The sequence below is a fragment of the Balaenoptera ricei genome, chromosome 1, assembly GCF_028023285.1.
Source record: "Balaenoptera ricei isolate mBalRic1 chromosome 1, mBalRic1.hap2, whole genome shotgun sequence".
Classification (NCBI taxonomy): Eukaryota; Metazoa; Chordata; class Mammalia; order Artiodactyla; family Balaenopteridae; genus Balaenoptera; species Balaenoptera ricei.
Window position 1 is genome coordinate 153,947,828 of NC_082639.1, and position 10,846 is coordinate 153,958,673.

Sequence of the window (10,846 nt, forward strand, 5' to 3'; positions counted from 1 at the left end):
TATTATTTTTTAGATTCCACATGTAAGTGATATCATATAATATTTGTCTTTCTCTATCTGACTTACTTCACTTAGTATGATATTCTCTAGATCCATCCATGTTACTGCAAATGGGAATATTTCATTCTTTTTAATGGAGTAATATTCCATTGTACGTGTGTGTGTGTGTGTGTGTGTGTGTGTGTGTGTGTGTGCCACGTCTTCTTAAACCAGTCATCTGTTGATGGGCACTTGGGTTGTTTCCATGTCTTGGCTAGTATAAATAGTGCTGCTGTGAACACTGGGGTGCATGTATCTTTTTGAATTATGGTTTTCTCAGGGTATGTGCCCAGGAGTGGGATTGCTGGATCATATGGTAGCTCTATTTTTAGTTTTTTAAGGAACCTCCATACTGTTCTCCATAGTGGCTGCACCAATTTACATTCCCACCAAAAGTGTAGGAGGGTTCCCTTTTCTGCACACCCTCTCCAGCATTTATAACTTGGAGACTTTTTGATGAAGTCATTCTGACAGGTGTGAGGTGATACCTCATTGTGTTTTTGATTTGCATTTCTCTGATAATTAATGATGTTGAGCATCTTTTCATGTGCCTGTTGGCCATCTGTCCTCTTTGGAGAAATGTCTGTTTCGGTCTTCTGCCTGTTTTTTGATTGGGTGGAGAGTTTTTTCTTTTATTATTATAATGAGTTGTATGAGCTGTTTGTAGTCTTTGGATATTAAGCCCTTGTCGGTCACCTCGTTTGCAAATATTTTCTCCTATTCTGTAGGTTGTCTTTTCGTTTCGTTGATGGTCTCCTTTAATGGGAAAAGGTTTTAAGTTTGACTAGGTCCCATTTGTTTATTTTTGCTCTTATTTCTTTTGCCTTGGGAGACTTATCTAAGAAAATATTGCTACAATGTCTGCCCCAAGAATGTTTTGCCTATGTTCTCACTAGGAGTTTTATGATGTCATGTCTTATATTTAGGTCTTTAAACCATTTTGAGTTTATTTTTATATATGGTGTTAGAGAACATTCTAATTTTATTGATTTACATGTAGCTGTCCAGCTTTCCCAACACCACTTGCTGAAGAGCCTGTCTTTTCTCCATTGTATAGTCTTGCCTCCTCTGTTGTAGATTAATTGACTGTAGGTGTGTGGGTTTGTTTCTGGGCTCTCTATTCTGCTCCATTGATCTATATGTCTGTTTTTGTGCCCACACCACGATTACTGTAGCTTTGTAGCATTGTCTCAAGTCTGGAAGGGCTATGCCTCCAGCTTTGTTCTTTTTCCTCAGGATTGCTTTGACAATTCTGGGTCTTTTGTGGTTCCATATAAATTTTAGGATTATTTGTCCTAGTTCTGTGCATCTTCCACTTTCTTAACTTCTCCTGTGGAATCATGAGACAGCATAGTGTTAACTTGATTTCAAAGGTCATGATTAGCGCTTCCCTAGACACGGGGGGAGGTGTTGTTGAGGGAGTGTTGGAGGCTGAACGCTGGTCTACCTGTCTTAGCACTGGAGCACCTCTGATGGGGGAGGCGCGTCACCAGCTCCACATTTGGCCCCATTTCTTCCTGCCTGATTGGTGACTTGGCTCACACTGAGGAAAGACATGGTGGGAAGAGAGACTGCTCTGGCTGAGGGAGGTTGAAAGGTCTACGAGACGTCGATATAGCCGTGCTGTGTGTGGGAAAATTCAGGTTTTGAGCTGGGTCTGGAGTGAAAAGCAACATTGCTTTGTGAATGTGAAGGGAGGGAGAGGTTTCTCACAAGTGTCACTTCACTGAATCATTGCAGCAAGGTTGGAAGTAGGAATTTTTGTTGAGCAGACAACTGAGGCTTAGAAAGATCAAGAAATTTCTTCAGGGTCACAGCAGGGTGGGCATCTGTACCAGTCTTGTCAGCACCTCTGTTGGCTCTTAGCTGAATGAAGGTGAGGTGAGCATTGAAGTAGAAAGACCTCATGGAGCGCAGAGAGCAAAGGGCAGGGCTTTGGGGGAGGACCACATTTAGGGGATGGGAGGAAGAAGAAGCCGTAAAGGAACCGAGTCCTAGAGCTGCCATTACCAATTATCTCCACCTGGGTGGCTTAAAACAACAGAAATTTATTCTCTCACAGTTGTGGAGGACAGAAGTCTGAAACCAAGTTGTCTGTAGGGTTGGCTCCTTCTGGAGGCTCTGAGAAAGAATCGTTCCATGCCTCTCTCCTAGCTTTTGGTTGCTGTCAGCAATCCTTGGCATTTCTTGGCTTGCAGCTCCAAAACTCCAGTATCTACCTCCGTCTTCACATGACCTTTTGCTCTGTGTTTCGTGTCTTCTCTTTTCTGTCTCTTAGAAGGACACTTATCTTTGGATTTAGGGCCCACCCTGATGCAGAATGATCTCACCTTAAGATTCTTACCTTGTTACATCTGCAAAGACCCTTATGCCAAGTAACATCACATTTTGAGGTTCGGGTGGACGTATCTTTTGGCGTCTGTAATTCAGTCTCCTACACTGAGGGAGCACAAAGCAAGGAAGAGAGTGGCAAATACGGCCCTAGTGAAAGGCCAGAGGCCAGTGACTCCCACACAGCAGTGCCATCTCTTCTCTGAGCAGCAAACAAGGGATGTATCTCCTTCACTTGGTGGCGTTGAGAAGGAGAGATCCTCATTCCTCTTGGGTTTGAATCTTCCTGAAGACAGGAACAGGTGCATCTGTAGGAGTCTTTCAGACACAGGCCAGTCTGTCAACAGAAGACCTTGCTGATCCTCTCGTTCTCAGTGGGGGCCCTTACAAGAGTGAATGAGATGATGCCAGTCCTCATGGGATGTCACTAAGGGATCATGGTCATGGTCCCTAAGGGACAAGGTCATTCTTGATTAATGCCAGAAGAAAGTGCAGATGTTGCACAGTGGTGGGAGGGACTGGCCTGTGAGCCGCACTCCGAGAGCCACTGGACCAGGCTACTTGAGAGCAGAGGACATCTAACCTCTAGATTCTTCCTGGATAAAGTCCACTGGGACCTCTGCATTCCTGTTCCTCCTTCCCGGTGCCGTGCCCTGAGGGTAACTGGTGACCTCACCACTGTGCAAGGAGGCAAGATCTTCCCAGTAACCAAAACACTCAGCTCATGTGTCTTACAGCTCCTCTTTCTTGCCTTGACCAATCAAAGCCTGACTCTCACGCTAAGTCACACCCCCATCCTGATAAATTAAAGGACCACACTAACAGGTCCTAATGTACCTAGTGAGTCCTCTCCTTAAAAGCTCTGAGAGCCTCGGCTTCAGGGCCTCTCCCCTCACCTTGGCCCGATCTCTCTGCTTCACAGTTCTGTCCCTGGATTCTTTAGAGAACTTGCTGATGGACTGGGAGTAAGAGAAACAAGTGGAGAGAGGTGGTGGGGCAGGGATGGAGGTTATCAATGTATACGAGAGAAGATCACCCTTTTCCCTAAAACCAAGGCATTTTCCTAGCACAGTGGCTTAGAACATGGGCATGGATGGGGGCTCAGATGGCTGAGGTTTGAATCTTAGCTCCACTATCTGAGTATCCTTAGGTGGTCACCTACCCTTTCTAAGCTTGGTTTCTTCATTTAAAAAATGAGGGTAATGACTTTCCCCACCTGCTGGGGCTGCTATGAGGATGTCATGAGATAGCACACATTTAACAAAGTCAAAAATTTAACAAAGTCAGCCCCTCCCACTGGGACTACTACCACAAAGACATTTTTCTCTGTTGGGTGGCCTTTCTGCCTTTGTGTCATTACATGTGCTTTTCCCTGTGTGAGCACCTTTGCCCAAATCTTTCACCTTTTATTTGCAATTCTAGCTCATCCTTCTAGAATCATCTCAAGGGTCGTCCCCACAAAGAATGGTACATAATACATTTACTCAGCAACTATTAAATGTCAGGTACTCTTCTTAAGAGTTTACTTATATTATCCAACCTTATCCTCATGATAGCCTTATGAAATCAGTAGCTTTATCTGCTTTTACAGAGGAAGAAACTGAGGCTTGGGGACCATGATCCCAAGTCTGTCTGGGATCCAAAGCTTGTGCTCACGTTCCACGTGACTCCACTGACTCCGCCCTCCCCCTCCCCACTCCGGGCACATTTAGCACCAGAGTGGCAGTGATCTCACCAGTCATCAGCCCTGGGGTTCTGAGTCCCTGGTCAGCAGATCTGGCCTGAGCTGCCTGGGTCAGAATCACCTGGGAGTTTGTTGCAAATGCCCGTTTCCGACCCTGCCATGGGAAATTCTCCCTCAGTAGATAACAACACCTCCTCCAGGTGAAGGAGGTGAAGTGCAGCTAGATTTGAGAACTGTTGTTCTGGTCCAGCCAAGCAAGGACGTGACTTGCCCAAGGTCATATAGCAGCCAGTCAGCAGCAGAGTTGGGACCACTCTAAGCCTGTGTTCTTTCTACTGTTATCTGTGTGTTTCAGATTTGGGCCATGTGTCTGAATTCAATTAAAACCAAAATAAATCCCTTTTGGTTTATCTATGGTTTTCTGTGATTCATACATCAGTCTCTATTTATGCAAACCACTGAGAATTGACATTATGTAAATCTTTTTACTCCCCAATCTAAGCTCTTTTAAGCAACTGGACTCCCGTTCTCTGTGCTGTCAGAACTCTAGGTGGTCAATTTCCCTCCCAGGGCTGTCTTTCCCCTACATATGCTGCAGGGACCCTGTTGCTCAGTGACCCTGAGGGGACTCCTCCCCTTGGTCTGGTCTTAAGGGGGCTTAAGAGGGACTGGGCCCTCCTTAAATGCAACCCAGAAGAGGCAATCGATGGTCCTGACTCACCTCAGCTTCCGTAGGATTACTTTTTCAAACAAACTTGAAAATAACTGCTCAGGAAGCCCTGCAGTTTGAAGAGCCGGGTGTCAATTCAGTTCAGCTCAACAACTGTTTGTTAACGGGCTCCCAGGCTCTAAGCCACTGCTTGCTGAGCCTTCAGAGGAATGTGGAGATAGATGAGTGAGGCACAGCAGCCACCTCTGCCCTGGGGCATTCTCTGTCTCCCCATATACAGTCAGTCATGAGCTGCTCAGCATTCAGCATGGGCCTCCCATGCCCAACACATCAGGCACCCCTGTGGGCTGGAAGGACTCTGTCTGGCTAGGGAGGATCCAGACCTATCCCATCAGTGGTGCCTGGACCAGTGTTAGCCTGTCTCTAGGGCTGGGCCTCCCCAGTGGGTGATTAGTGGGGGTCCCTGGTGATAACCTCTCCAGACAGACCCTGGCACCTCTCTGTTGATGTGGCCCCTGTCTACGGACTGCTGATGTGAAGAAAGGTGACATCAAGACAAGAGCACTGGCCAATACCCTGAAGTTCTCTTTCTGCTTAGCTGTGTGACCTTGAGCAGGCCACCCTACCAACTAAACCCCAGTCTCCTCAACTGTCAGATTGTGGAGGAAGTCCTTGCACACCTCCCAGGAACTTTAGCTTAAATGAGATGATGCACTTGAGTATGTGGAATAAGCTATAAAACACAACACAAAGTACTGTATTATTAAAATCATTAATTGTTCATTTTCAAAGGGACTTTAGAGATGATCTCATCCAGTGGTTTTCATAATGATATTTCAGGCCACGGAATCCTTTCCTGGGATGAAATCTTACATTGAAGCCCAATGCATAACAGGAAAATGGAAAGAAAGAAAACCTGGCACAACTCTGCTGGGAGCTGAGGGAGGAGGTTGTCCCACTGGTGAGGGTGTGTGCGAAGGGGCGGCTTGCTCAGGGCCCAGCAGGGCTGAAATGAGCACTCCAGTCTTCCAATTCCTAGTCCAGGCTCTTCCCATTGACATCGGATTGTCTTCCACAGGAAGATCCATGTTTACATAAAAGAAAAATTCAAGAGCAGTTGTCCTTAGATCTAAAATACTTGGTCAAATGCCTGGTCGCATCTGCCTCTGGAGATGAAGACTCCATGACTAACTTCTCCAAAAAATCAGCTGAAGCTAGTAAGCAGAGGCCTAGACCTCCGACTAGAAAAGCTGTTAGACCACATCAGCTCTGGTCCTGTTGGGGGAATGCTAATTTTACTTGCTGATTCTCAAAGGCAGGCTCAGGCATTTCTGTAGGGCAGAAAGATCTTCCCTAGTTTACTTGCCCATTGGATGAGCCAGTGATGTTGAGGTGGGGCTACCCCAGGCACACAAGATGACCCTTTAGGAAAAGCCAAGAAGCTTCAGAAGAGTCAGCACAGACCCAGACACCCACATCCCCTCCCCAGGAGAGCCCCAGCCCGTGAGTGCTGAACTGACCCCACTGATGATGTGGCCACAACATCTGAATATGCTGCCCAGGCCAGGCCCCTGGCCCCTGGTCCAGGATTCTGACCCCCATGAGGCATTTGGTTGAAGAGCCCTGTATTTCCATGCCCTCAAGGAGGAGCTACCATTTCCCATCACAAATATCCACCATGGATGCATATTAAGCATTTGTAAGCCTACTGGTATACCTCATACTTCACCGTACAACCTCTTGGTATAAGTTTTGGGTTGACTCCTCAATATCTGAAGAAGTACTTCTTTTTCTTTAGTCTAAAAACATCTCATTTCCAGTCTCAAGGGCTGCCTGACCTTTGATGTTGAGAGAGCTGTTAAGAGGACCCTGTGCGTTCTAAGCCAATCCCTTCCTTTTATAACATTATGACCTCTGTGATTTCATCTTTCCAGGTTAAGACATTCTAACATTGATTCGTTAGCTCATATTTATCTGTTTTTCATCCATTCATTTATTCATCCATTCTACAAATATTTATCAAGGACCCCCTAGGTGTCAGGTACTTTCTAAGTGCTGGAAATAATAGTGAACAAAATAGACAATCCCTGCTCTCTTAGGGTAGGTAATAAATTTTTAAAAAGTAAAAGACACAGTGTGACATACAAAGTACAGTGCTAGACTTGCAGGGAGCCTTCAGAGGGGATAAGGTATGGACGTAAGTAACTGGTATCTTGTTTGGGAATTGTTGCTTGCAAGGAATAGAACCTCACCCAAATGAGCTCAAGTGAAAAGGGGGATATTGATAAGAATCAGATGTCCTTCAGAATAAAGGCAGGACCAGAGCAATCGGCTCTAAACGCCATCATCTCTTTGGGGTATATTCACATTGTCGTATGTTCTCCCTTCCTCTCTCTTTTTCTCATTCCTCCTCTCTGTCCCACCTTCCTTTCTTATCCCCTTTGCCCCTCCTCCCTTCTCTAAGAAGGGATGTGAGTAGGGGAGGCAACAGACGGCATCACTACTACAAGTGGACGCAAGATAGTAATTAGGGTAGAAGAGTGGTGTGAGCACAGCAAGGGCCGTTAGGGTTGGGAAGTGGGAGGATGACTTAGAGCTCCATGGAATCAAAGAAGGCTTTGTGGAGGAGGTGCTGTTTGAGTTGGGCCTTGGTGTGAGGAGGATTTGGACTCCTCTTGGAGATCAGGGTCCATTGCCAGAACAGAGACCGGAGGTGGAAGACTGCCAACTCAGAGCACTGGGAGGACGGACAGAAAAGGTCCTGATCACTCCACTAATCGTCATCCCTCCATCCCTATGATGCCTTCAGTTAGGTTCCTCTTCAGAGTGGATGGGATTCTCCTGAGTGCCATGGCTTGGATCTGCAGGATCCAGACTACAGGAGCAGATGGGGTATGGCTGACAAGGGCCTGGGGAGACAGGGTTATGAAATTACATAACCATGGGCAGGGCAGAGGATGGATAAGGGCAGGGCTGGGAGAAATGCTGTCCAGTGGAGGTCAGAAAGCCACTCACTGGGACCCAAGTAATGTGGCTTGAAGATTTAGCCAGGTGGCAAGAGGGGCGGCTGCTCCGTCCTACCCACCTGTTAGTGTCAAGTCATCCAGTGACAGAAGCTTTGACGGAGAAGTCACATGACAGGTGAGCCTCCAGTCTGCCAACGATTTGCTGACTGATCACTGGCATCAAGCACGCAATTCAGTGTTTGTTGGGTTCCTCTGTATTTATTGGCACTTTATATAAAATGACCATGTTGTCAGTCATATCTGAGAACCTAATGAGTGGTGCCATCTGAGAGCCCTGGGTGGGGTGGGGCGGGGCCTTCCTAGAGGAGGTAGAATTAGTCACATATTATATGTGTCTACAAGTTAAAAAACAAAAAGCAGAGGCCTTGAAATGGTGGGGACAGGAGGATTCATTTTGAGCGTTCACAGTTAGCCAGTGCTTTCACATAAGTACTCTTCTGTTGGCTTTACATCAAGTCGGAAAAGGAGGGATTTTTCCCACTTTTGAAGGAGGAAACAGAGACTCAGGAGGGATTTTTCCCACTTTCGAAGGAGGAAACAGAGACTCAGAAGTTAAGATACCTGTTGAGATCACACAGCTAATTGGCAGAGCTGGGACTTAATTCTGTCTGACCCCAAAGCCCAGGCTCTGGGCATGCCAACACATGTGCCTCCCCAAGAGCTGGGGGTCCTGCAGCAAGTCTTTGGGGCAGGTTCTGGGCTGGTCAGAGGCTGCCCGCACAGGGCTGTCCAGATTGTGATGATGGAAAAGCTGCCCCTCTCCCTCCCACAGACCTCTCCCCTACTTCTCAAGGATCTCAATCCCTCTGGTCCCCAAACAAGCATTTACAGTTTAAAAAATGACCTATTGCAGGTTGCTTCTTTCTTACAAGTTCAGGTATGGGATGAGTCAGACATGCCCCTGAGTGTACCTGCTACATGCAACATAAGTCAGAAAGTACAGGGCTTTCCCATAATCGGATGTCGGCCCAAGGGAAATCCTGTGATATGTGGCTTACGCTGCACTCAGGTCCAGAGTCTTGAGACAGCATTGTTGGCTGGCTGTCCATCCACTGCATGAAGTATTGTCATCGTCAGGAAGAACCTGTTGGACACTGAATGGGTCTGGGGCTTAACTGCTTGAGTACAAGTGTCTTAGAGGAGACCTATCTGTTACGTGACATTTAGCTGCTCTGAGCCTTGATCTCCTCTTCTCTAAAATGGGGATAAACAGTATGTGTCATCGTAAGAAATATACGAAGTAACATTAAGGTCACGGGCCTTTCTTCTCCCGTAAGCTCCCTAACGACAGGGAGGGCTTCTATGTGAGACCAGCGTGTACTTTTCACAGCCAACTGCATTCACTTAGGGTCCAGATCTGCAGATGACAAGGGCAGTCTTAGCCGTCACCCTGCCTGGGAACTCGGCTGAACTTTCTTGCCCTGGACTGTGGTGTAGAACTTCAGTGCATCAGAATCACCGGGGGAGCCTTTTAAGTTACAGATTCAAGGGCTTCCCATCTGGTGATTTTTAGTGTAGTGGGTCTGAGGTGGGGTCAGAGAAATGATTTTTGAAAAGCTTACCAGGTGATACTGGAATTGCAGGCCAGAACGGGTTAAAGGGGACCCAGGCTCAGAGGCCAGGACAGTCTCCTGGGAGGAGGCCGCTTGGCATCTCCAACCTCCAGGCCTGTAGAGATGGAGAGGTTGGGGGCTTGTTTCTGTGGAAGAGGCTGACAGCAGGAGTGAATTCCTTGCTGTTGGAGAGCTGGGAACGAGGGTCAGAAAAGGAAAGTGATGGCAGTCACTGAGCAAGGACCTGGAGGCCTTGCAGGGATGTGACTTCACCGTGAGCCCCCTCCCTCAGGGCTGGGGCTGGACATCAGGCCCGTGATGGGCAGAGGGGCCGAGCTGCGCTGATGCCACAGCTGGGTTAACGGGCCGTGTCATTCTGTCTCCCTCCAGATCGTGTTCCGGAAGATCAGCGATGTGAAACGGGAGGAGGAAGAGCGCATGAAGCGGAAGAATGAGGCCCCCCTGATCTTGCCGCCGGACCACCCTGTCCGGAGGCTCTTCCAGAGGTTCCGACAGCAGAAGGAGGCCAGGCTGGCCGCGGAGAGGGGCGGCCGGGACCCAGACGACCTGGATGTGGAGAAGGGCAGCATCCTCACCGAGCACTCCCACCACGGCCTGGTGAAGGCCAGCGTCGTCACCGTCCGCGAGAGCCCTGCCACGCCCGTGGCCTTCCCCGCGGCCGCCGCGTCCACGGGGCTGGACCACGCCAGGCTGCAGGCGCCGCCGGGGGCCGAGTGCCTGGGCCCCAAGGCCGGCGGGGGTGACTGGGCCAAGCGCAAGGGCTGGGCCCGCTTCAAGGACTCCTGTGGGAAGGCTGAGGACTGGAGCAAGGTGTCCAAGGCCGAGTCCATGGAGACGCTCCCCGAGAGGACAAAGGCGAGCGGCGAGGCCACGCTCAAGAAGACAGACTCGTGTGACAGCGGCATCACCAAGAGCGACCTGCGTCTGGATAGCGTGGGCGAGGCCAGGAGCCCCCAGGACCGGAGCCCCATCTTGGCCGAGGTCAAGCATTCGTTCTACCCCATCCCTGAGCAGACACTGCAGGCCACCGTCCTGGAGGTGAAACACGAGCTGAAGGAGGACATCAAGGCCTTGAACACCAAAATGACGAACATTGAGAACCAGCTCTCTGAGATACTCAGGATATTAACTTCCAGAAGATCCTCTCAGTCTCCTCAGGAGCTGTTTGAAATATCGAGACCCCAGTCCCCAGAATCAGAGAGAGACATTTTTGGAGCGAGCTGAGAGGTCTGCTGAAGAAAACACGTCGAAGACAAAACACCCTACCCTCCTGCCCTATAGACACCACCTCCACCACACACACCTACATGACCAACAACTTTCAAAGTAGGCTCTTCCCGACAGAAAATCCAAGTGGGACCAGTCGCTTAGGCACGCTCTCTCCTTTTCTCTACCTGGGGGAAGATCCGGGAAGAGAAGCGTGCCACCACCCTGCAAGATGGCAGCTGCATCTGAACTGTCTTTGCACAATTTTGGAAGAGGAGGCGTGCTGTCTAAAGGGTATTTTCCTTCATTTTTAATT

General features: G+C 48.6%; 1 protein-coding gene across 2 annotated transcripts in view; it reads left to right on the top strand.

Moving 5' to 3' along the window:
* The window catches only part of KCNH1 (potassium voltage-gated channel subfamily H member 1), a 415,212-nt gene extending 404,664 nt beyond the window's left edge, over positions 1–10,548 (top strand). For both annotated transcript variants that reach the window (XM_059904358.1, XM_059904366.1), the window contains exon 11: positions 9,694–10,548. In XM_059904358.1, the coding sequence (XP_059760341.1) occupies positions 9,694–10,548 (855 nt within the window). The remainder of the gene's footprint in view (positions 1–9,693) is intronic.
* Positions 10,549–10,846: the final 298 nt, after the last annotated feature.